Here is a 21,898-nt window from a genome sequence, read left to right on the forward strand (position 1 = left end):
ATTAAATTTTCCAAAAAACTGCATTCCCTCCAAAGTGACCATGCCTGCTTTTTATTTTTTTTTTTATATTTGGCGAGCGTACATAAACAGTAATGTTTATTAAATTTTTGCACTAAGCAATGATTTTGAGGCAATTTTTGCTGCAATTTACACTCTAAAATGGATGAAAATCGATTGAAAAATTCCGCCCTGACTTTATGTGGACAGAAGCAGCTAAAAGTAACAACTCCTTAGAGACCAGGCTGATAATTTTCCAACCGATGGAACAGATTTCCATTGTTTGTCCGTCGATTTGCTGCACAAATGACCAGATTATTGATCAGCAAATCATCCGCGCTCACAGAGCCATTTTTCCAAGGAACAGTTAACTCTTTAGGGTGCTGTTTCTGAGCATTTTTGCTCTCTTCTTTCCACCCTCTCTCTCTCTCGTCCTGCTGGGTTTTTTTTTCATAATCCGCCTGCTTGTAATTTTTGACTGCAGTAGAACATCTTCAATGACAAGACACCAGTATATTTTTATTTTAGTGCAAGCAGACCACGTTGACCTTTTATTGGCTAACTGATGCTTATAATATCCAGGCTTGCAGAAACACTTATGCCTTGAAAGCTTTTATCTGTAAACATGAGGCAGCCATTTGAAGAAGGCGTCCGTGCCATTGTGGAAGCAGGCATCTGTGAATATCCATAAACATCTGTTACTTAATACAGGTATCATCTCCGTCTGAGACAAATAGCCAGCGCCTGGATATCGTGGGCACTCGAATACGGAAACTTCAGGGGGGACAAGGATATGATCATTATCTCAAATGGGTTATTGTTGTCATGAGTTTTTTCCACAATTGAAATGGAGCTCAACATTAGCGGAGAAGCCAGCTGAGGTTGCAAAGGGGGAGATTGGAAATGTCTTAACCGCTAATAAAAAATGCAAAGTCAAAGCGAGTACCTTATCAGCCACTGTGGAACTACATGGTTCAGAATGTTCCGAAATTAGTGATGAGCAAACGTGCTTAGTAAGGCGTTATCTGAGCATGCTTTTGAAACATGTTCAAGTCTCCGCGGCTGCATGTCTCGCAGCTGTTCGACAGTCGCAACACATGGAGGGTTTGCCTAACAAACAGGCAATCCCTGCATGTGTTGCGACTGTCGAATAGCCGCGAAACTTGCAGCCGCGGGGACTTGAGCACACCGAAGACACTCGGTTAGCATCTGAGCATGCTCCAATAACATCTTATCCCAGCACGTTTGCTCATTACTTTCCGAAATCTATTTTAATATACTGCTCGGCGTGATCTGACAAATGTTTGTTCAGATTACTGAAGATAAAATTTAAGCAGCATTTTTGTTCTTCGCTTATTCCTCATTATCTGAGTAATTATTAAAGAATTAATCTGTTTTAGATATGCTTTTTGTCTACTGATTTTGGTATATGTGCCAAACCTGGGTTGGCCACCATTGTCATTATTTCCTTTATATTATGGCTCCCCTAATACAAGTTGCATTTCACATGATACCTGTTGCTTTGCAGAGAGGGCAAAGCATTGCCATATTGTTCTCTCTCCAACCTAATGCGAAGTAATACATCAGTAACCTATTAATGATTTCCCCTGACTTTGTGTACCATTTGTGATCCTGCCTTTACCTTTTACTTTGCCTCCTTCTGGTGAAGAGTTTCTCCCTGTCAGTTCATCACAGTATGAATCTGTGACTCCTAGAAATACAATGGAGATGATGCACGCAGAACTTGGATATAGACAGGCAGTATCAGGACTTTATTAATGCTTTAGCTAATTATTTTGGGACTTGCCTACGATATCACCAAGCTCTTAAAGCAGATGCATAGTGACATGTGGCAGAGCTACGTGGAGAATGGAAATGTTTCAGAGATGCTAGAATTTGAAAGGTGAAAGTGTAGGGGTTTTTTTTGTTTTGTTTTTTTAGTTCACAGAAAGTCCAAATACTGACTTTCCGCCTATTCATGAGAACATGTTCTCGATTGGTAGTCAGACTAAAGAGTGGCTGTATATGTATAAATATTTTTTTCCTCTTAAACCCCTGCTGAATACTAATGGTGGTCAATAGAACACATTGATTATGGGTGCCATTTACACTGTGCGATGTGCATCATTAATCGTCTGACAGCTGTCAAAATGCTTAATAGCCTGTTTCACAGGTCCGACTCCGCTAAACGATCTGTGATTGATCAATCGGTGTGCGTGGTCAGCCATTATTTTCGGCAGCGCAACTCTTGTTTAAATACGATGATGTGCTGCCAAGAACGATTCTCCTGTGCTGCGCTCGACGATTGGGCATTTTCCTCATTCATAGAACAATTATCAGGAAATGAGGACTCCTAAGATTGCTCGCCCATGATAATTGTGCAGAGTAAAGGGTCCTTAGGATCTGCCAAATTAAGGGGTCCACTGTATTAAAAGAAAAAAAATAACAATCCTAATAATTTTGTTCCCTTTTTAGTTTCTATGGCACCCAGGCTAATCATTAATCAATACTGTAATGGTTTTCCTGGTTGCCAAGTACTTTACTGTCCCTAATATTGGTATGTACATAGAGGGATCATCACGTTGTGCCGAAGTCCAGCGCTGTGGAACCAATTTAGTCTTGAATCAATGAAGACCTCTTATACGTATGAGCACTTTTAGCGTATTGTGTATTTCTCATACTGTGGTTCTTGTTTTCTCCTCATCTTCTATCTCTTAATGAGCTCCAAGTTGAAAACCGATTTTTCTTTTGTCTTCCGTAGTTACCTCATCGTCGAGTGACGTTTTCCACCTCCAATCAGGCACCTGACATCCAGGACCCTTCTCAGCACAGCTACTATGACAGCGGCCTAGAAGAGTCGGAGACCCCGAGCAGCAAGTCCTCTTCTGGCCCAAGAATAGGGCCTTTGGCTCTCCCAGAAGACCACTACGAGCGAACCACCCCTGATGGTAGCATCGGTGAGATGGAACATCCTGAAACTGGTAAGAGGGAGAACGGGAAGGAAGAACTTAGTCACATCATTTAGTGTTGCCCATCACCAAACATCATGCTTTTCGGCAGTGTTTGCTGTGTCGTTCCACATGTGTATTATTTATGCTTTATCCTTAGGTCTAGTACATAGACTCTTTCCATTTTTTTTTTCTTGGGTGGGGGAGTGGAAATGAATCCTAAAATACATGCCCTAAAAAACTTTTCTTTGCATTTTGTATGGCACAAAATATTCCATGTGAAAAATTAGTTGGTTAATCTAGTCCTTTGGCAACACTAACATATAACTGGTTGCCACCATCTTGTCTTTGATACCGTCATGGGAATATCCTGTGATACAATATATTGCCATGCTCAAACACACCAGGATTCACTTGAAGGACCCTTGGGCCTTCAGATTTTCTGTTAGGTCATACCTTGCTAGGTTAGGGACTTGCATGTACTGTATATCTATATAGATATAGAGTATCTATAATATATATGTACAATACTAGGTAAAATCTGAAATAATTAGCATTTGTAGAAAGGAAACTTAGAAAATACAATATCTTTACTTATTTTATTATAAAATAAATACACATATTGCATTTCATAGAACTATAACTGGAATGGCCTCTACGTGACACATCACTGTAGTTAGCCTCTCAGCCCCTACTTCTTTCTATGCTTAGGTTACATTAAAAAATAACTGAGATATCCTTTAGATAGGTTTATTTTTAGTTTTGTATGTAATTGGGCTCTGCGGCATAAATTAAGCTAGATATCTATGTACTATTGGTATTAGTAGCAAGTAACCTAGTAATGAGAAGCTAAAGTAAGGGCCTGGTCTTCGATTTGCCCATTGTTACGAAAGATTACTATGGACAAGCCCAGTACTGAATTTGGTCAGTTCGGAGTTAACCCATGAGGCAACACTAGCTAATAGTGATGAGCGAGTATACTTGTTGCTCGGGTGACCTCCGAGTATTTGTTAGTGTTCGCAGATTTAGTTTTCATCACCTCAGCTGAATGATTTACAGCTACTAGCCAGGCTGAGTACATGTGGGGGTTGCCTGGTTGCTAGGGAATCCCCATATGTATTCAAGCTGGCTAGTAGCTGTAAATCATTCAGCTGAGAAAACCAAGTGGGTTCAAATCTGCGCCGCCAGTAGTCCAGTGATGAGCAGGAGACAAGAACTATAGAAATGCGGTTTATTGATCTACTCGTTTCGAAGTGACACACTTCTTCATCAGGACGAACCAGTTTTTTTTCATAATCCAAAAAAATTGATGAAAATCTGCCGTGTTTGGTTCTTGTGGCAGGTTTTGCCATCACTGATTTTCTCATATGCGTAAAAAATACCAAAGCTTCTACCCACTGCAATAATTTTAAATAGTAGCACACGGTGGGCAATATCCTCTGTCAGTGATTTTCCACGGAGCATTAGATTGGTATTGGTGATTTCCATGCCTTCAATCAAAAATGGACATGTCCTTTGCAGACCACAAAAAAGCATGGACGCGTGAACCGTACCATAGACTGTAATGGATACGTTGTTATCCTTGAAAACTTAAAACGTACCTGAAAACTAGAAGAATGAATGAGGCCATTATTTTTTTTTTTTAGTGTGGGCAACCTGGGACCTTCTGATGATGGCATCCGAATGTAGATTGCGGCAAATGTAGTAATAACAGTGATTGGATCAGTCAGATACTCTGTGGTTCTTGTGTTCTGCTTTTGGAGGATACTGACCCTACTTGGGAAGACCAGTTGGGTAATAATGGGGAGCCATGTCACTAGTGGCACATGTTGGATAGCTGCACTATAAGTAATTGTTGGACATTTTTGCAAGCCTTACAACATGAGTATAGACATTAGTAAAGGTATGACATTGTGATTCATATAGTGGCTATAGGGTTATTCTGCAGTACTGCCTGTCTTACTGAAAGGGCACAAATGGTTATTTCCTCCCAGGAGCTGTCTGCTTTGTTATGAGGGCGTGCATGGGGCGGCCATTGTTGCGACTAACAGCACTGTAAGCGGGAGCTGTAGGCACGCCCTGGGACTTGGATTGAGGGCTCGCTCTGCAGCATATCTGTACAGAGAGAGCTGTCAGGTGACTGTAGTTGGTCCGTTCATTCCCCTATGATGGAAATCCGATGGCTCCCTGGAGGAAATAAGTTAATTTCCTTGTGGTAGCTGCACATTTAGTGCGGCGGCCAGGCAGAACTGGTACACTTTTTATCTGCAGATTAGCCTTATATCTTCAGGTAGATACAGAGAAGAGACCAATTGCCTATAGAGTCTGAGTGGCAATGTGCCGTAGGAAAAAATGCAAATTGTCTCTCACCCATAGTTTGAAAAATGTCACTAGTGCCACCTCTTGGAAGTATAAAAGTCCTGCAAAATGACCCTTCTATACAGGCATAGTGACTGCCTCATGCTGCAGTAACAGTTCATGATCGACATTAACCCCCACTTTTTTTTATTATTATTTATTTATACACTCACTGGCCACTTTATTAGGTACACCTGTCCAACTTCTTGTTAACACTTAATTTCTAATCAGCCAATCACATGGCGGCAACTCAGTGCATTTAGGCATGTAGACATGGTCAAGACAATCTCCTGCAGTTCAAACCGAGCATCAGTATGGGGAAGAAAGGTGATTTGAGTGCCTTTGAACGTGGCATGGTTGTTGGTGCCAGAAGGGCTGGTCTGAGTATTTCAGAAACTGCTGATCTACTGGGATTTTCACGCACAACCATCTCTAGGGTTTACAGAGAATGGTCCGAAAAAGAAAAAAAATCCAGTGAGCGGCAGTTCTGTGGGCGGAAATGCCTTGTTGATGCCAGAGGTCAGAGGAGAATGGGCAGACTGGTTCGAGCTGATAGAAAGGCAACAGTGACTCAAATCGCCACCCGTTACAACCAAGGTAGGCCTAAGAGCATCTCTGAACGCACAGTGCGTCGAACTTTGAGGCAGATGGGCTACAGCAGCAGAAGACCACACCGGGTACCACTCCTTTCAGCTAAGAACAGGAAACTGAGGCTACAATTTGTACAAGCTCATCGAAATTGGACAGTAGAAGATTGGAAAAACGTTGCTTGGTCTGATGAGTCTCGATTTCTGCTGCGACATTCAGATGGTAGGGTCAGAATTTGGCGTAAACAACATGAAAGCATGGATCCATCCTGCCTTGTATGGAGCATCTTTGGGATGTGCAGCCGACAAATCTGCGGCAACTGTGTGATGCCATCATGTCAATATGGACCAAAATCTCTGAGGAATGCTTCCAGCACCTTGTTGAATCTATGCCACGAAGAATTGAGGCAGTTCTGAAGGCAAAAGGGGTCCAACCCGTTACTAGCATGGTGTACCTAATAAAGTGGCCGGTGAGTGTATAGCACCATTGATTCCATGGTGCTGTACATGAGAAGGGGTTACATACAAATTACAGATATCACTTAAATGAAAAAAAACGTAACAATGACAGACTGATACAGAGGGGCGAGGACTCTGCCCTTGCGGGCTTACATTCTACAGGATGGTGGGGAAGGAGACAATAGGTTGAGGGTTGCAGCAGCTTTGGTGTTGGTGAGGCGGTAGCTCAGGTAGTGATGGAGGCAGCGAGGTCAGTGCAGGCTGTAGGTTTTCCTGAAGAGGTGGGTTTTCAGGTTCCGTCTGAAGGATCCAAAAGTGGTTGATAGTCGGACATGTTGCGGCAAAGAATTCCAGAGGATGGGGGATGTTCGGGAGAAGTCTTGGAGGCAGTTGGGTGAAGTGTGAATAAGTGTGGAGGAGAAAAGGAGGTCTTGGGAGGACCGGAGATTGCTTGAGGGAAGATATCGGCAGATTAGTTCAGAGATATATGGAGGAAATAGGTTAACTTCTATTGATGTTAACGGTTTAACAAGTCTTATTAGACAGTCTCTGAAATGGAACATTTAGTCTCTGGCCATGAAATATAAACTTGTGGATTCGGAAAGATTAGATGCAAGAATGTGGACAATTTGGAGACTGAATTTTCAAGTTGATATATGGCAGGCCGTATGTGACCTGACCTTTTCTAGTATTGCTGTATCTTCATGAAAAATGTATTCTGAGGAGTCGCACTGGCTCCTTTTCAGAGATACAGAATGACTATTTCATAAGCAGAAACTTCAAACGACTTGTATAGAAAAGGCAGAAGATTGAAAGACCGGGATCCCAATTATGTGTGTGTCCTCGAAGGTGGTTATTGACATTTGTGTGTTCTTATATTCTTGCAGTCCTTTTTGTGGACTACGTCAAAAGCCACCTGGTTAAAAACAAAGTTTGTCTTGTTCTCTGGTCCCTTAAGGTGTCCATATATCTTAAATAGCTGTCGAATGAAAGTTCAGCTAGCAGCCATCTCTCTTGAATCCCGTATATACAAGGACATTTAGACCCCTCAAATGGGACAGTAAAGAGACGGGTGTCTGAAATTACACTGCCTAGTCCTTCTGTCAGGAGCAGAGTCTGGAGGCCCCATACACATTAGCTGGTCGGCCAGTTTCGCCAAAACTTGCATATTTTGACCATCTTAATTTGTGTATGTGGATTAGTGAATCACAGATGCCAATGGGGAAAGTACAAAAGCAATACCATCTCTATACACTTATAGCCGTTTTCTGTGAGTACAAAAAATATTTAAATAACTCTAATTTTCCAAATCACACTCATTTTGTCAATGGAGGTAACCACTATGGTACATTTAAAATGTCTGCAGTCTTGTTACTGACAGAAGCCTGTCCGAGAATATTAATAGATGTGCCTGTGAACATGGGCAGTAGAAAGCTCTGCCCCTTCCTTCAGGTGCAGGAAGATGTGCTTCTGGTGAATGATCTAATAATGGAGATACCAACGGTGCTGGGGTAAGAAAAGGCATCCTGTCTATCTGACCTAATACTGGAGATAGCGGGGGTAGAGATGTAAAAATATTGGAGTTACCGGAGGTTGAGGGGTAAGAAGAGGCTGCTCGCACTGCTGCCCACCCTGTGTATCAGACCTAATACTCGAGATAGCAGAATTACTGAGGTAAGAGGCTGCTCGCACTGCTGTATCCCCTGCCTGTCAAATCTAGTGCTTGATACTAGGAGTAAAGATGAGCGAACAAACACGAACTGTAAAGTTTGGGGTTCATATTGAACACCTAGTGTCTGGTGTTGAACTCTGAACACAGACTCCTGGAAATCCGTTATACAGTTTGGGGGAGAGAGACACACTTTGGACTTCAGTTCAGTCAAGTCCCAACTTCCACGGGTCTACTCGTCCCTAACCAGGAGTGCGGAGGAGAGGCTGTTCGCACTGCTGTCCTCCCTGCCTTTCTGAATAGTGAGCAACTGCTGTGACCTGGAGATAGTTTCACAGTACATGATAAACGTTTTCCAGATCACATCAGTGGTACATCCTACTGGACAGGCTCTCAGGCTCCACAGGTTTCTATCAGTGTAACAATCACTTTTAATGTTCTGTAATGGTTAGCTCCTCATACAAAACCTTCATGATTTACTAATTTTAAAAATATTTAGGAGTTCATGCAATAGATATAAACATTACATATACATACTGTGTGTGTATATGTGTGTGTGTATGTATGTATATATATATATTATATATATATGCTTTATAATTTTGAATGTGTATATTGAAAAGTCAAGTGCTCTCATGTAATCTTACACCTCATCCTCATAATGCCTTCTCCCTCGCATGGATTTCAGTCTTGTGGACTTAAGGCTCATTCAATTCATAACCTGGTTTTGCTTAATCAGACCTGTATTACATTTCAGGGAAAATCTCTCCACATATAGTATTATACAAATGCATCTGTCCTTAATGAGGACCATCCCTTTAAGCCGGATCCTTTGGGACTTCCACACCCCAATTATAAATAGGAAGCATCAGTCATAACGCACAGGGGTCCATCTGTAATCCTAGCTTTATACCTAAAGATTAGTGGGATTTAGCCTTGAATATAGTGATTGTTATCTATGGATTACTTACATTTACCACAAATCTGATCAGAAAGCAGTTATATCCATCACCATCTGCAAATATATTGCAAAATGTTCCAAGCAGGTTAGAATCCGTGGTTTGCTTTAATATTAATATTTTAATAATGAAATTATTTTTGTTTTCTGGACTAATTTGGCAAGCTCTACTAAATTGCACTGCTCTGGCCTAGTAATGGATTTGGAAATGCATCGCAATGTGAAAGCTGATGTGCGGTGGTGTAGGGATCAGTGATGCCACTTACTTTTTAGAGGGCCACATGTATCAGGATGTTTCCTCCAGGGCTGTGGAGTCGGTAAGCCAAATCTCTGACTCCACCAAAATGGACCCTGACTCTACAATGGTGACTAGCCTTAGTTGTAATCGCACCCATTCTATCTTGATTGTCATCCCACTTGGGATATGAAGTGGGATGACAATCAAGAGTTGGTGTGAATAAAGCCATGTCTAGTCAAAGCTGACTTTTAAAAGCTTAAAGGGAATCTGTCACCTAATTTTTCGCCTAAAAGCTGCGCCCACCGGCATCAGGGGCTTATCTACAGCATTCTGTAATGCTGTAGATAAGCCCCCGATGTATCCTGAAAGATAAGAAAAACAGGTTATGTTATACTCGCCCAGGGGCGGTCCCGGTGTGGTCCGGTCCGATGGGCGTTGCAGGTCCTGGTCGGCACCTCCCATCTTACCTCCTCTTCTTGTCTTCACGCCGCGCAGGTGTACTTTGTTTGCCCTGTTGAGGGCAGAGCAAAGTACTGCAGTGCGCAGGCACCGGGAAAGGTCAGAGAGGCCCAGCACCTGTGCACTGCAGTACTTTGCTCTGCCCTCAACAGGGCAAATCAGTACGCCGAAGCCGCGATAGAAGCAAGGAAGAGGACCTCATCGCATGAAGATGGGAGGTGCCGGACCGCGACGTCCATCGGACCGGGCCGAACCGGGACGGCCCCTGGGTGAGTATAATATAACCTGTTTTTCTTATCTTTCAGGATACATCGGGGGCTTATCTACAGCATTACAGAATGCTGTAGATAAGCCCCTAGTGGCAGTGGCCACAGCTTATATGCGAAAAACGAGGTGACAGATTCCCTTTAAGTTCTTTCCTTGTAAAACTATTTTCAGAGGCATTTCTTAAAAGGGTATTGGCTCAATGAGGTTATCCTCAACCATTAAATGTTTTCACTAAGGACGGTAGAACTAACTGGCAGGTAGTTGCTAACTCCCGTACCTGCCTGCTGTGCCCAGTGCTGATTTCTGCCATCACAGACCGCTCCTGCAGGTGATTTCAGCGTCTTCCACTGATGTCCCATCAAAAGAGCATTCTCTTCCACTCTGCTCTGTCCTGCAGGTGACTTAACTGCTCCAAGTCAACAGAGCAGTTCCTTTACTTTGGGGCTGCTCTGTTGATGAGGCGTGACTGACGCCGTCATGCTAATTTGACAGCCGATTTACCCCTTCCTAACTGCAGGGTGCAGGCTATCCATCAACATAACTTTGGCAGTCATGCACTGTTGACAGAGCAGCCGGGAAGAAAAGGAGCTCCTCTGTTGATGTGGAGCAGTCTAGATGCCGGCAGGAGCTGTCCGTGACCACTCTGAGCCGGCGCCAGGTTGAACAGGCCGACTTGGTCTTGATTATGAAAGAGACTAGCCATATATTTGTAAACCTTAAGACTTCTTCCAAGGATGACTCGTCTGAGCTCGGGTAAATAGTGTTCAGTTACTTACAAATCAGGTTTTACTAGAAGTGGCGATAATTACATGAATTAAAGTAACTGAAGTGTTAATTCTCACAAATTCCATGTTGTAAAATCCATAAACTGACTGAGGTTTATACCTCGTAATACAGGAGTCCACAAATTACAACATTTTAATAGTCACTTTTTAGTAATGGGAAAGATATCTTCGGCAGGTGCTGACGACTTTTATTAGACATCTCTTAAAATAGCTTAGTGCAGGTAATATGTAGGATCTCAGGTCCGCATGTGGAATTGTCCTTATGTTACCAAATTAAAATTATAGGCACAATTAACATTCCACTTGCTTTGGTACTTGAGCTGAGAGGTTGATGTAATGATTCATACCAGTGTCCTAGATACGGCGCTTTGCTGTTTGTTAAAAAACAGCAATCAGCAAAGTTAATAGGAGTTAATGGGTGTTAAAAGAATGGAACAAATAGTACGTTAAAGTACACTCAAATAATTGGGGTTTAATGGATTGTAGCAGGTGTGGTTGAGTAGGATCCGATGGTTAGAGCATATATTGGTGGCATCTATTGACTTGTGGTGACATCTTCGTGACCTTTACTGTAGGTCTTTGTGAATATATAATTCACCATTCAAAGTTTCTTGTGGGCATAACATCTTACTATCTACATTTACAGAAAAAGTAGATTTGAAATTAAGTGGTCAAGTGGTACAACCAAAACAGTACGGTAAGTAAGGGCTCATCATTTAGCAGTCTGGTTCTCCACTGGTTCTTCTTGTTTGCCGAAGTTGAACCAATAGTCGGTTGGAACCATATACATTCCATTTCCACAGAAGGAAAGTGAAGAAAGCCAAACCAGGAGGCAACTTTCTTTCCAAGGACAATATAGGAAACATAAGGTTTTGTCTAAAGTGTGCATTAAAATAAATGTGACAAATGCAGTACCAGGTAAGTCCACCTGGCCGAACAAGCCGATTTTTTTTTTTTTTTTTTTTTTTTTAATTTTTTTCCCATACGTGAACCATAAAGAGGTTGTCTCTCTTAGTAGTGCCTTTGCCCCCTTTTTTTCCTGTGGTTTCAGCCATACCAGAATGCTACGGCTTGTTCTACACATTTGTGTTTCAAGCTCTTGGTAAGGACTGCAATTTATGGACGGTTGCGGGTCTCCTGAACTGAACTAAATAGTCAGTGCCTGTAGAGTCTGGTACTAGAGACCCGTTTTTTAGATCATTGTCCATACTGGGGCCCTGAAACTATAATAACCATTAGGAATAGTCTAACTAATCATGTGAAATAGATGATCTCATGGTTACAGCATTCTTCGTTGGGCCATCAAAACATTTCTATGAATTTTTGCCTGCACTGCCACCCTAAATTACTTGGTTATCAAGTTGTAAAGCCGGCCATACACATTAGATGGCTGTCGGATAAATGATGCTTCTCGGCCATCTCTATCATTCTTCCTAGTTTTTCTGTGTTATCTGTGAGGAGGCTTCCATCAGACATCTCTGGGAGAACAAGTCAACAGGCAGTCCAAAATTGGACATGCGTGATTAACATTTCATGGGATAATCTGTTGGCCGAAAACCACATACGCGTTCTCAACCAAATCTCTCTAGCGACAAGTGTAGCCGACATTGGTCTATAGTATATCCGGATCTCAACTTGTCGATTCGATTCTTTTGTTTTTTTTCATCTTCTCCCAAATCTATTTTAAGCTTAAGTTTAATTCTCCTTCCTCACCATACTGTATATATAGTGCACATTATTTTCTTTGCATTGTGAAAATCACAATTAAATCATTTTTTTTTCAACTCTAGTGTAATTCATAACCCTTTGCAGATAAAAGGATATAACAATATTTTTTTCTACCATGAAAAACAATCCGTTCCCTCCCTCGTCAGCCCTTGTCCTCATTCTCCTCTTTCCTCTCCGGATGTATCTGGGCCGCTGTGTCTATCTGCTTTGAGCTTATTCAATTAGAAGCTTCTAGCCCTTGGGGGTATAATTCCATTTTCGGCTCCTGGATCTCCAATATGTGAGGTTATCCCTTGTTAGTTCCCCAACGCGCGTGCCCTCCCTGACTGTAAATGCATTACCTTGCCATCCCATCTAATCATTTCCCGTTAAATGCTGCTAATTGAATCACACCGGTATTAGCTGAAACCTTCCCCCCGCTCGTGTTTTTGTTTCTCCGCCTAATGGAGATATCTCCAGTGACTTAAGGTGCAAACCTCGACTCTGCCTTTGTTATTAGGGATTCTGGGCACAGGAATTGCCATTATGTTCTCCAGCTTGTTCCTAGGGACTGATGATGAGCATCAGACTGCTGGGTGTGAAAGTGAGAGTCTGGAACAGATCACTGGGCTTATGGAATCAACATAAATCTGGTTAACACCCTAACATCACCTCCTTTACACACGTCACCCTCTAAACCCCTCCACACCTCCTCTCCTGACTTGTTGCGGCTAATCCATCTGTTGCTGGCTGCAGAAACCTGCTTGTTAGCCAGAACATCAACACAATTAGAGAAGGATTTAAGCACTGTCCAGACAGCGCAAGTGATGGTGACACACAAAAGATGCACAACTTCAAGGACGGAGAAGACTGTGCCGAAACCTCAGTCCAGCTTAAAGACCATGAGTTTGTTCAACCTCTGAAGTCAGAAACATTTGTTCTCTCCATATTATCATGGTCCTCTCTGTATGGGATTAACTCCCGAGTCTTAAGGAGGAAGAAGAAGAAAAACACTTGCCGAGACAATAACAAAGGCTTATTGTGTCGGTGGCTCATTGTGCGGCACACAATTGTATACATGCCAAGGTTAAGCTGAACCTTTGTAGAAAAGGCCTGTGATACAGACATCTCGCCTTTCTCAATTGCATTTTGTTGTTTTATTACCTCAAAAGTAAATACTTCAGGGAAATATAACGGGATTTATAGACTCCAATATATTGGTGCCAAAATGACTACAGTTCACGTGTGAAGTGCTATTTATCTCAACATTAGATGTTTCACCAGGGGATGTGATTTAGTGATTTTTTTTTTTTTTTCTCTGTAGCGGTGTCATATTTTTGCTTCGACAAAATATAAAATCAATATAAAGTTGTTTTCCAGCTTGAAGAAAAATTAATCCAATTAACAAAGGTGCCCCAATCTCCCATTACCAGCACTGCTCTTGGTGTCTGAAGCTCCACTTCCAGCTTGGGTTAGGCCAAGAGAGAAATTCCCATTGTTGGCATGTAACCAGTGCTGTGAGTGAAGGGTGCTGGTTGACTGGTTTCAGTAGTCTAGCCAGCCCCCTTCTCTGATGCATATACTTAGAAGAGGTTTGACAAGCTATTGAAATCGGGCGTTAGCCAGTTGCTTTTTCTACATTATTGAACTCAGTGAAAAGTGTTGGTGCCGGGACAATCTTTTTAAGGAAAATTGTGATTACATTTGACCCCCTGCAACATGGTCTCTAAATATAGTGAAGAATCCCGTTTTTCATCAAATCACCCACAAAGCTAAGGTTAAACACTGTACTGAACGTATTAAATGCACAACCTGAGTGACGGTATCCCTATGACCTCTAGACCCTGGGATATATGGACAACAGGTTAAGAACCTAGGCTTCAAAGCATGACGTACATTTGCTATAGAAACTTGTAATTAGTAAATAACTTCAAATTTTTTATTTGTATTGTGATTGCATACCATAATGTATTATTACTCCACAACCCTAGATGGAATTTAATTGTCACTTTACTCATTATTTTGGACCACCTATATAAAGGGAATAACCTAAGGATGGCGAACACCCTTCACGTGCGTAAGCCGCAAGTCACATCATAAAACCCATACTAAAACCGCAAACACAAGACACAAGTTTCAGCAGATTAGACGCCATTGTTGGATAAAGCAAATCTTGCAGAAACATTTTATTGGAAAAATAGTGGAAGCATATTTTAATATATTTGTTCAACCTCTTAAAATATCATTCTACTCCCATCATCAAAATGTTCCCAACGGCCCTGGAATCATTATTAAAGTGCATGAACCTCATGATCAAAAGACATGGGCTATTAAGGTCCATTTAGAAAAGCCAACAATTCCCTATTATCAGCCAGTGTAAACAGGTTGTTGATCGCCCAGCAAACGAGCATTATTGGTCAGGTGACTGGATTGTTCTGGCAAAAAAATCCTAATAATCGACAACACATCATGCCAAGTAAACCAGGCTGCTTTAATATGGTCACCATTTTCCCCTTAGAATTCTTTAGCCAATATAAACAAGCCAGTGAACAAGTGTCAATCGATTTTATACACTGCTCAAAAAAATAAAGGGAACACTAAAATCCCACATCCTAGATTCACTGAATAAAATATTCCAGTTGTAAATCTTTATTTATTACATAGTGGAATGCGTTGAGAACAATAAAACCTAAAAATGATCAACGTAAATCACAACTAATATCCCACAGAGGTCTGGAGTTGGAATGATGCTCAAAATCAAAGTGGAAAATGAAGTTACAGGCTGATCCAACTTCAGTGGAAATGCCTCAAGACAAGGAAATGATGCTCAGTAGTGTGTGGCCTCCACATGCCTGTATGACATCCCTACAAGGCATGGGCATGCTCCTAATGAGACGGCGGATGGTCTCCTGAGGGATCTCCTCCCAGACCTGGACTAAAGCATCCACCGACTCCTGGACAGTCTGCGGTGCAACGTGACATTGGTGGATGGTGCGAGACATGATGTCCCAGATGTGTTCAATCAGATTCTGGTCTGGGGAACGGGTGGGCCAGTCCATAGCTTCAATGCCTTCATCTTGCAGGAACTGCTGACACACTCCAGCCACATGAGGTCTGGCATTGTCCTACATTAAGAGGAACCCAGGGCCAACCGCACCAGCATATGGTCTCACAAGGATTCTGTGGATCTCATCTCGGTACCTAATGACAGTCAGGCTACCTCTGACAAGCACATGGAGGGCTGTGCAGCCCTCCAAAGAAATGCCACACCACACCATTACTGACCCACTGCCAAACCGGTCATGCTGAAGGATGTTGCAGGCAGCAGATCGCTTTCCACGATGTTTCCAGACTCTGTCACGTCTGTCACATGTGCTCAATATGAACCTGCTTTCATCTGTGAGGAGCACAGGGTGCCAGTGGCGAATTTGCCAATCCTGGTGTTCTGTGGCAAATGCCAAGCGTCCTGCACATTTTTGGGCTGTGAGCACAACCCCCATCTGTGGGCGTCAGGCACTCAGACCATCCTCCTGGAGTCTGTTTCTAACCATTTGTGCAGACACATGCACATTTGTGGCCTGCTGGAGGTCATTTTGCAGAGCTCTGGCAGTGCTCCTCCTGTTCCTCCTTGCATAAAGGCTGAGGTAGCAGTCCTGCTGCTGGGTTGTTGCCCTCCTACGGCCCCCTCCACGTCTCCTGGTGTACCCGCCTGTCTCCTGGTAGCGCCTACAGCCTCTGGACACTATGCTGACAGACACCGCAAACCTTCTTGCCACAGCTCGCATTGTTGTGCCATCCTGGAAGAGCTGCACTACCTGAGCCACTTGTGTGGGTTTTAAAGTCCATCTCATGCCACCACGAGTGTGAAAGCACAACCAACATTCAAAAGTGACCAAAACATCAGCCAGAAAGCATTGGTACTGAGATGTGGTCTGTGGTCCCCACCTGCAGAACCACTCCTTTATTGAGAGAGTCTTAATTGCCAATAATTTCCATCTGTTGTTTATTCCATTTGCACAACAGCATGTGAAATTGATTGTCAATCAGTGTGGCTTCCTAAGTGGACAGTTTGATTTCACAGAAGTTTGATTTACTTGGAGTTATATTCTGTTTAAGTGTTCCCTTTATTTTTTTGAGCAGTGTATATACTTGTTGTCCACTACCTGGACAACCCCTTCTTAAACTAAATGCTCGGCCCCGATAAAATAATGAAGCCTATATTCTTCTCCTGTGCCGGTTCCTTTCCCACGGTGTCTGCACTAGCTCTACCTGGGGCTGTGATTCGGTGGAATGCCCAGCGCCCAATCAGCACTGGCGTCACTGTCTCTACCTTCGTACTAACTGAACATGAAGAGAAAGTCCATGCTGCAGCCGATCTCTGGCTTAATCTTCATGTTCAATTTGTCCAAAGGCGGAGATGGTGATGCCAGTGCTGATTGGGTGCCAGGCATCACATGTTTCGGGGAGAGCGAGTGCCGACACCACGGGAACAGCTCTGACACTGGAGGGGAGTATAGGTTTTATTATTTTATCGGGGCCAAACTTTTAGTTTTAGAAGGGGTTGTCCTAGCAGTGGACAGCCCCTTTAATCAGCACTCCTTAACAGGTTTTCTAAATGGACCCTTTGGTATCTTATATCTTTATGCTTGGCAAGAAACCTGACCCTAGCACCTAAACCCTAGACGCTGTCTCATTTGATCACTAAATCTACAGATTTTCCCCCTTGGGGTATGTGCATGCCATGTCTTTTAGATGCTGACATGAAGCAGGTTTTTGATGCATGTTTTTTTGCATCTTTTTCACTTCATTTAACTTTGTATATAGAATAATGCCAGCTTCCAAGCAATTCTTTGAAGCAGAAGCTGCCTGAAGAATGGTCAGATGACTTTTTTGTTACTTCATGGCTGTCAAAGCCTGAACCTGTTCAAAGAAGTGAAAGAAGACTGAGCAAATTTTTCTTTTCGTTTTTGGATTATTTTTTTTTACCTTTTTTTCAGATGGGTTCCCGGTGGATGTAGTGTGCACATACCCTTAGAGCTCATACTGTAGACTTGTCAGGGAAACGTCTATATAGTGGATGATCAAACGAAAACCTCAGGTGGGAGAATGAAGATTTTTTTAGGAGTCCTGGAGATTACCGGGAACTCAGAGACTCCTTTGAAAATGGATAAAGTAGGCATGTACATTTATCATCTTGGTCATGATCACTGTGGTTGTTCAGTTTTTGGACAATCCTACATACTATCTATATATGTCAAGATCCCACTGTTGATATTACATCGATCATTTAATTTTAATAGTATCTTGTGAAATTACAGAGACAGAAGCTTCTACATCCTAGAATAAAGAAAGTGTTTTGCACACACATTCTTTCATTTTAAGAATATCCTAGCTTAAATGAAATTAAGTCCATCCTTTTCTAGCCGAGATAACAATATTGTGTACATGTTAAACCCGATTAAAGCGCAGTAATTCTACATTAAATGTAATGATTGCTTCTCCTTAATCAGAAATATCCTTTAAAACCATGTCTATTGGGGTTAGTTCAGGATGGCTTTGCATTACGTGTAAAGCTTGGCTTCTGCCATAGTGCTCTGTGGATCAGACGTTAACTGTCAGTGATGTCTGCCTTGCACCAACCAAGTTGGATTTTTACTCCTGCCGGCATCTTTTGACCCGCTCAGCCTCAATGTAGTGCCACAAGGGAAAGCAAAGATAGAAAACCAGAGGCTCTTTAACACACAAAGGATCCATTTGTTTAGTATTGATTAGTCTGGTGCTTCAAGCCGAGAGCTGTGTAGGTGTGCCTCCAGCCAGCGCTCTTGTTCTTATTCTATGGTTCTGCTACGCGAGGAGTTCGATCGAAGCTCTGTAGTTTCCAAGAGTTGTGAACTCTCATTACTTTGTTTGCCGGAGATTCCTCGCTGATCTGGCCTCGTGCCCACCTTTCTCTGTCAACTTTTGTTGTGTGCCTGCATGTGTAATTATGTACTCCAGGGCTTTAAGCCAAGTTTGCTCTCCCTTTTGTATTTCGGTTTGGTACATCAATGTCACTGCTTCAGAGCTGGCCTGGAGTGGGATAGGATTGTTCTATCCCCTGTCTGTGTAGTGATCTTTGTGGCCTTCTCTGCTCAGATATAAAGACTCTGCTCTTCGGTTTTCCTACAGTGTTTTAAATTTCTGATAACTTTAATGATTTTTAGAGTAGTGACTATTAGTAGAAACAAATAGCGAAACGTGAAATTATTTTTGAGCCCTAACCTTGCCTTGCACATTAAATAGCTGCCAATAGATATCTCTCTTGAGTCCCTCACACACAGTAGCGCTCGGCTGAGTTTTCCTGTCTTCTTAGAGAGTTGCCGAAAGATTCTCTTGGCAGCAGTTTGTCTTCTGCTGGATAAAAGGATCAGCCATTGAAATTCCAGTGGTCAAATCTTTTCACCCCTACTTAATCATGTGGGTAATTAAGGAGGAATCAAGGGTCCGCCATTTAAATTAGATGTATGATACAGTTGAAATCTGTGGGTTCAATCAACGTAGATCTACGTTACGCGAGCAGTTCGATCAAAGGTTTGTAGTTTCCAAGAGTTGTGAAATAATCTGACCACAGAGGCCTTTCAAAGGGGACCTATCACTCGATTAATTCTACGTGAACCGTGGGCAGCATGAATCAGCCTGGTATGCAGGCATGCTTGTTTTTGTTTTTTTGTTTTTTCTGAGGCTCCAGCTCTTCATAGGAAACATAGCATGAAAAAACAGTTTAGTCCTGTCAAGCCCCATGTGGTCTCCAGCTGGCTGGCTTCTCCCCACATTGGTCTAGTTGATATACAGGTTTCCCCTATTTGTGGGAGGTGGCACCCAGGACTGTGGAGTCGGTAAGCCAAACCTCAAACTCCAGGTTCCTGGACTCTGACTTCCAACTACGACTCCCTCATACACACCTCACTACTGAGAATGTACATAAAGTGTAGAACAGATTAATCTCAACTAAAAGCCAAGATCCCTTAGATCAGGAACAAAACAGACATAGGACATTTTATAACTTTCCCACGTTTTTATGAAAAAAATATTCAATATATCCTTCACTGAACTACTGTACCCAATTTATTATAGATTTTTGGAGTCTGAGTCAGTCCATTTTATGCCCACTCCGACTCCACCAAAATGGACACCAACTCAGATTCCACTGCCCTGGCGGCACCGTACTAGTCACACGTGGAGAGCACCGATGAAGCTAATGCTAGTATACCCCACTTCACTGTGTATGCACCTGATTTTTTTTCTATAGCTAGAATGTAATGATGAATCCTGTGAGTTGTCAATCAAGTTAGGAGAGAAGTGGAACTGCAGGACTTCTCGGGAGGTTTGGACCACACACTGGTAGCTACTTTATGAATTTATTTTTTGCTTTATGCTGCTAGGGAATATTTCAGAGCATGACCTCTTTAGAAATATGATGACAAGTTCCTTAAACCTACAAATGGCTATTTTTAATATCACAAAAAAATCTCCAATTCTATGCCTGTCTCTTTCTTTCTGGTTAAGTCTTCTGATAATAAACTTGTTCTTCTTTCCGCCCACGCCGCTCATGCGTGTGCTTATTCTCTTGCCCTGTGTCTTGTTTTCATGGACTTAGCACCACAGGATTTGAAAGTCTTTACGAAAGAGAATTGGTGGATTAGTCTGTCCTTCTAAGTATGATTGGGTGGCAGTGGTGAGCGAGAGGAGAGGGGGGAACCAAGAGTGAAGCCCTAAGAAGTAGTTGAGATCAGTGTGGCAGGTTCTGAAGAGGATCAAGCCATTGCGCCAGAAGAGGATTACGGGATTAGTGATATCCCAGCGGTATCGGGCACCAGTTGGCCACTCATAAATCCACTGTCTGCTGCATCTGATCAGTGTCAGCTCTGCTAGAGTCAAACCGAAGACCGCAGACTAGCTACACAGGGTACAAGAAAATGAAGAATACAGCGTCAACTGCAATTAAATTCAAGCAATTCATTTTGTGGGTTTATCTGCGATTCTAAGAAATGGAACATATGTGCATGCTTTAAGTCATTGCTGGTGTTTAGTATAGGGTGGCGATCTGTTCATTTGTGAAGTCTCCATCTGGGCAGATGTAACACATCACATGTGAGAATTCGCAGATCTTACCTTGTACGTGTCGCTATAATAACCTGTTGAAGTTATGCTAGATGAAAAGGAAGACGCTTAATTGTCATCATCTCCGTATTTAGCATGTGTTTTTGTTTTTTTTCAGAAAGTTTAGTTTTAGAAACTTCTCGAAGAGTTTAGTTGGAAGTCTATAGACGTGTTTTCTTGTAGACCCAATAAAAATCAAACAATGGAGCAGTAAACCTTTAATGACTGGGCCTATAAAGGACTTGTAGGGAAACTGTATCCGTAGATACTTGCTGCCCGACTCTTAACACTCTGTGGCGTTTTAGATAAAAACATACTTTAAATCCAGGGGACCAAGCTGCATGGAAGACTAGTCTGCATGTATGTATATGGGGGGTCCCACCTGTGCCGACACTGTATTGTGCTGCTCAATTTGAAGAGATATCCTATATTCTGGGCACATTTAGGTTCCAGTGCACAACACTTGAATTAAAACTATAAGATGGTGTTAAATGTTACTCGTTATGGAACTATTAAGGTGAAACTTGCTTCATGAACAAATTAAATTATTTTCTTTTTATTAGTTTACTATTAGAGAAAATCTGTAAGTTTTTCTGATGTAATCTGAGAACAGCTTTATGTGGAGGCAAGACCCTGATTTCAGTGATGTCCCTTACCGTCACACAGTGCAATTTTGATCGCTACGACGGTACGATTCGTGACGTTCTAGCGATATCGTTACGATCTCGCAGTGTCTGACACGCAGCAGCGATCAGGGATCCTGCTGAGAATCGTACGTCGTAGCAGATCGTTTGGAACTTTCTTTCGTCGCTTGATCACCCGCTGACATCGCTGGATCGTTGTGTGTGACAGCGATCCAGCGATGCGTTCGCTGGTAACCAGGGTAAACATCGGGTAACTAAGTGCAGGGCCGCGCTTAGTAACCCGATGTTTACCGTGGTTACCAGCGTAAAAGTAAAAAAAAAAAAACCGTACATGCTCACCATCTGATGTCCGTCCGGTCCCTTGCCGTCCGCTTCCCGCTCTGACTGTCTGCCGGCCGGAAAGTGAGAGCAGATCACAGCGGTGACGTCACCGCTGCACTCTGCTCTCACTGTACGGCCGGATCTGTCAGAGCAGGAAGCGGACGGCAAGGGACCGGACGGACATCAGATGGTGAGCATGTACGGTTTTTTTTTTTTTACTTTTACGCTGGTAACCACGGTAAACATCGGGTTACTAAGCGCGGCCCTGCGCTTAGTTACCCGATGTTTACCCTGGTTACCCGGGGACTTCGGCATCGCTCCAGCGCCGTGATTGCAACGTGTGACCGCAGTCTACGACGCTG

The 21,898-nt window shown here is 42.6% G+C and overlaps 1 protein-coding gene across 9 annotated transcripts in view; it reads left to right on the forward strand.

The window, feature by feature from the left end:
- Positions 1-21,898, forward strand: part of PCDH1 (protocadherin 1) — a 214,173-nt gene that overhangs the window by 153,864 nt on the left and 38,411 nt on the right. For all 9 annotated transcript variants that reach the window (XM_077266283.1, XM_077266286.1, XM_077266279.1 and 6 more), the window contains one exon: positions 2,759-2,978. In XM_077266283.1, coding sequence (XP_077122398.1) covers positions 2,759-2,978 — 220 coding nt within the window. The remainder of the gene's footprint in view (positions 1-2,758; positions 2,979-21,898) is intronic.

This window comes from Ranitomeya variabilis, chromosome 5 (assembly GCF_051348905.1).
Source record: "Ranitomeya variabilis isolate aRanVar5 chromosome 5, aRanVar5.hap1, whole genome shotgun sequence".
Taxonomy (NCBI): Eukaryota; Metazoa; Chordata; class Amphibia; order Anura; family Dendrobatidae; genus Ranitomeya; species Ranitomeya variabilis.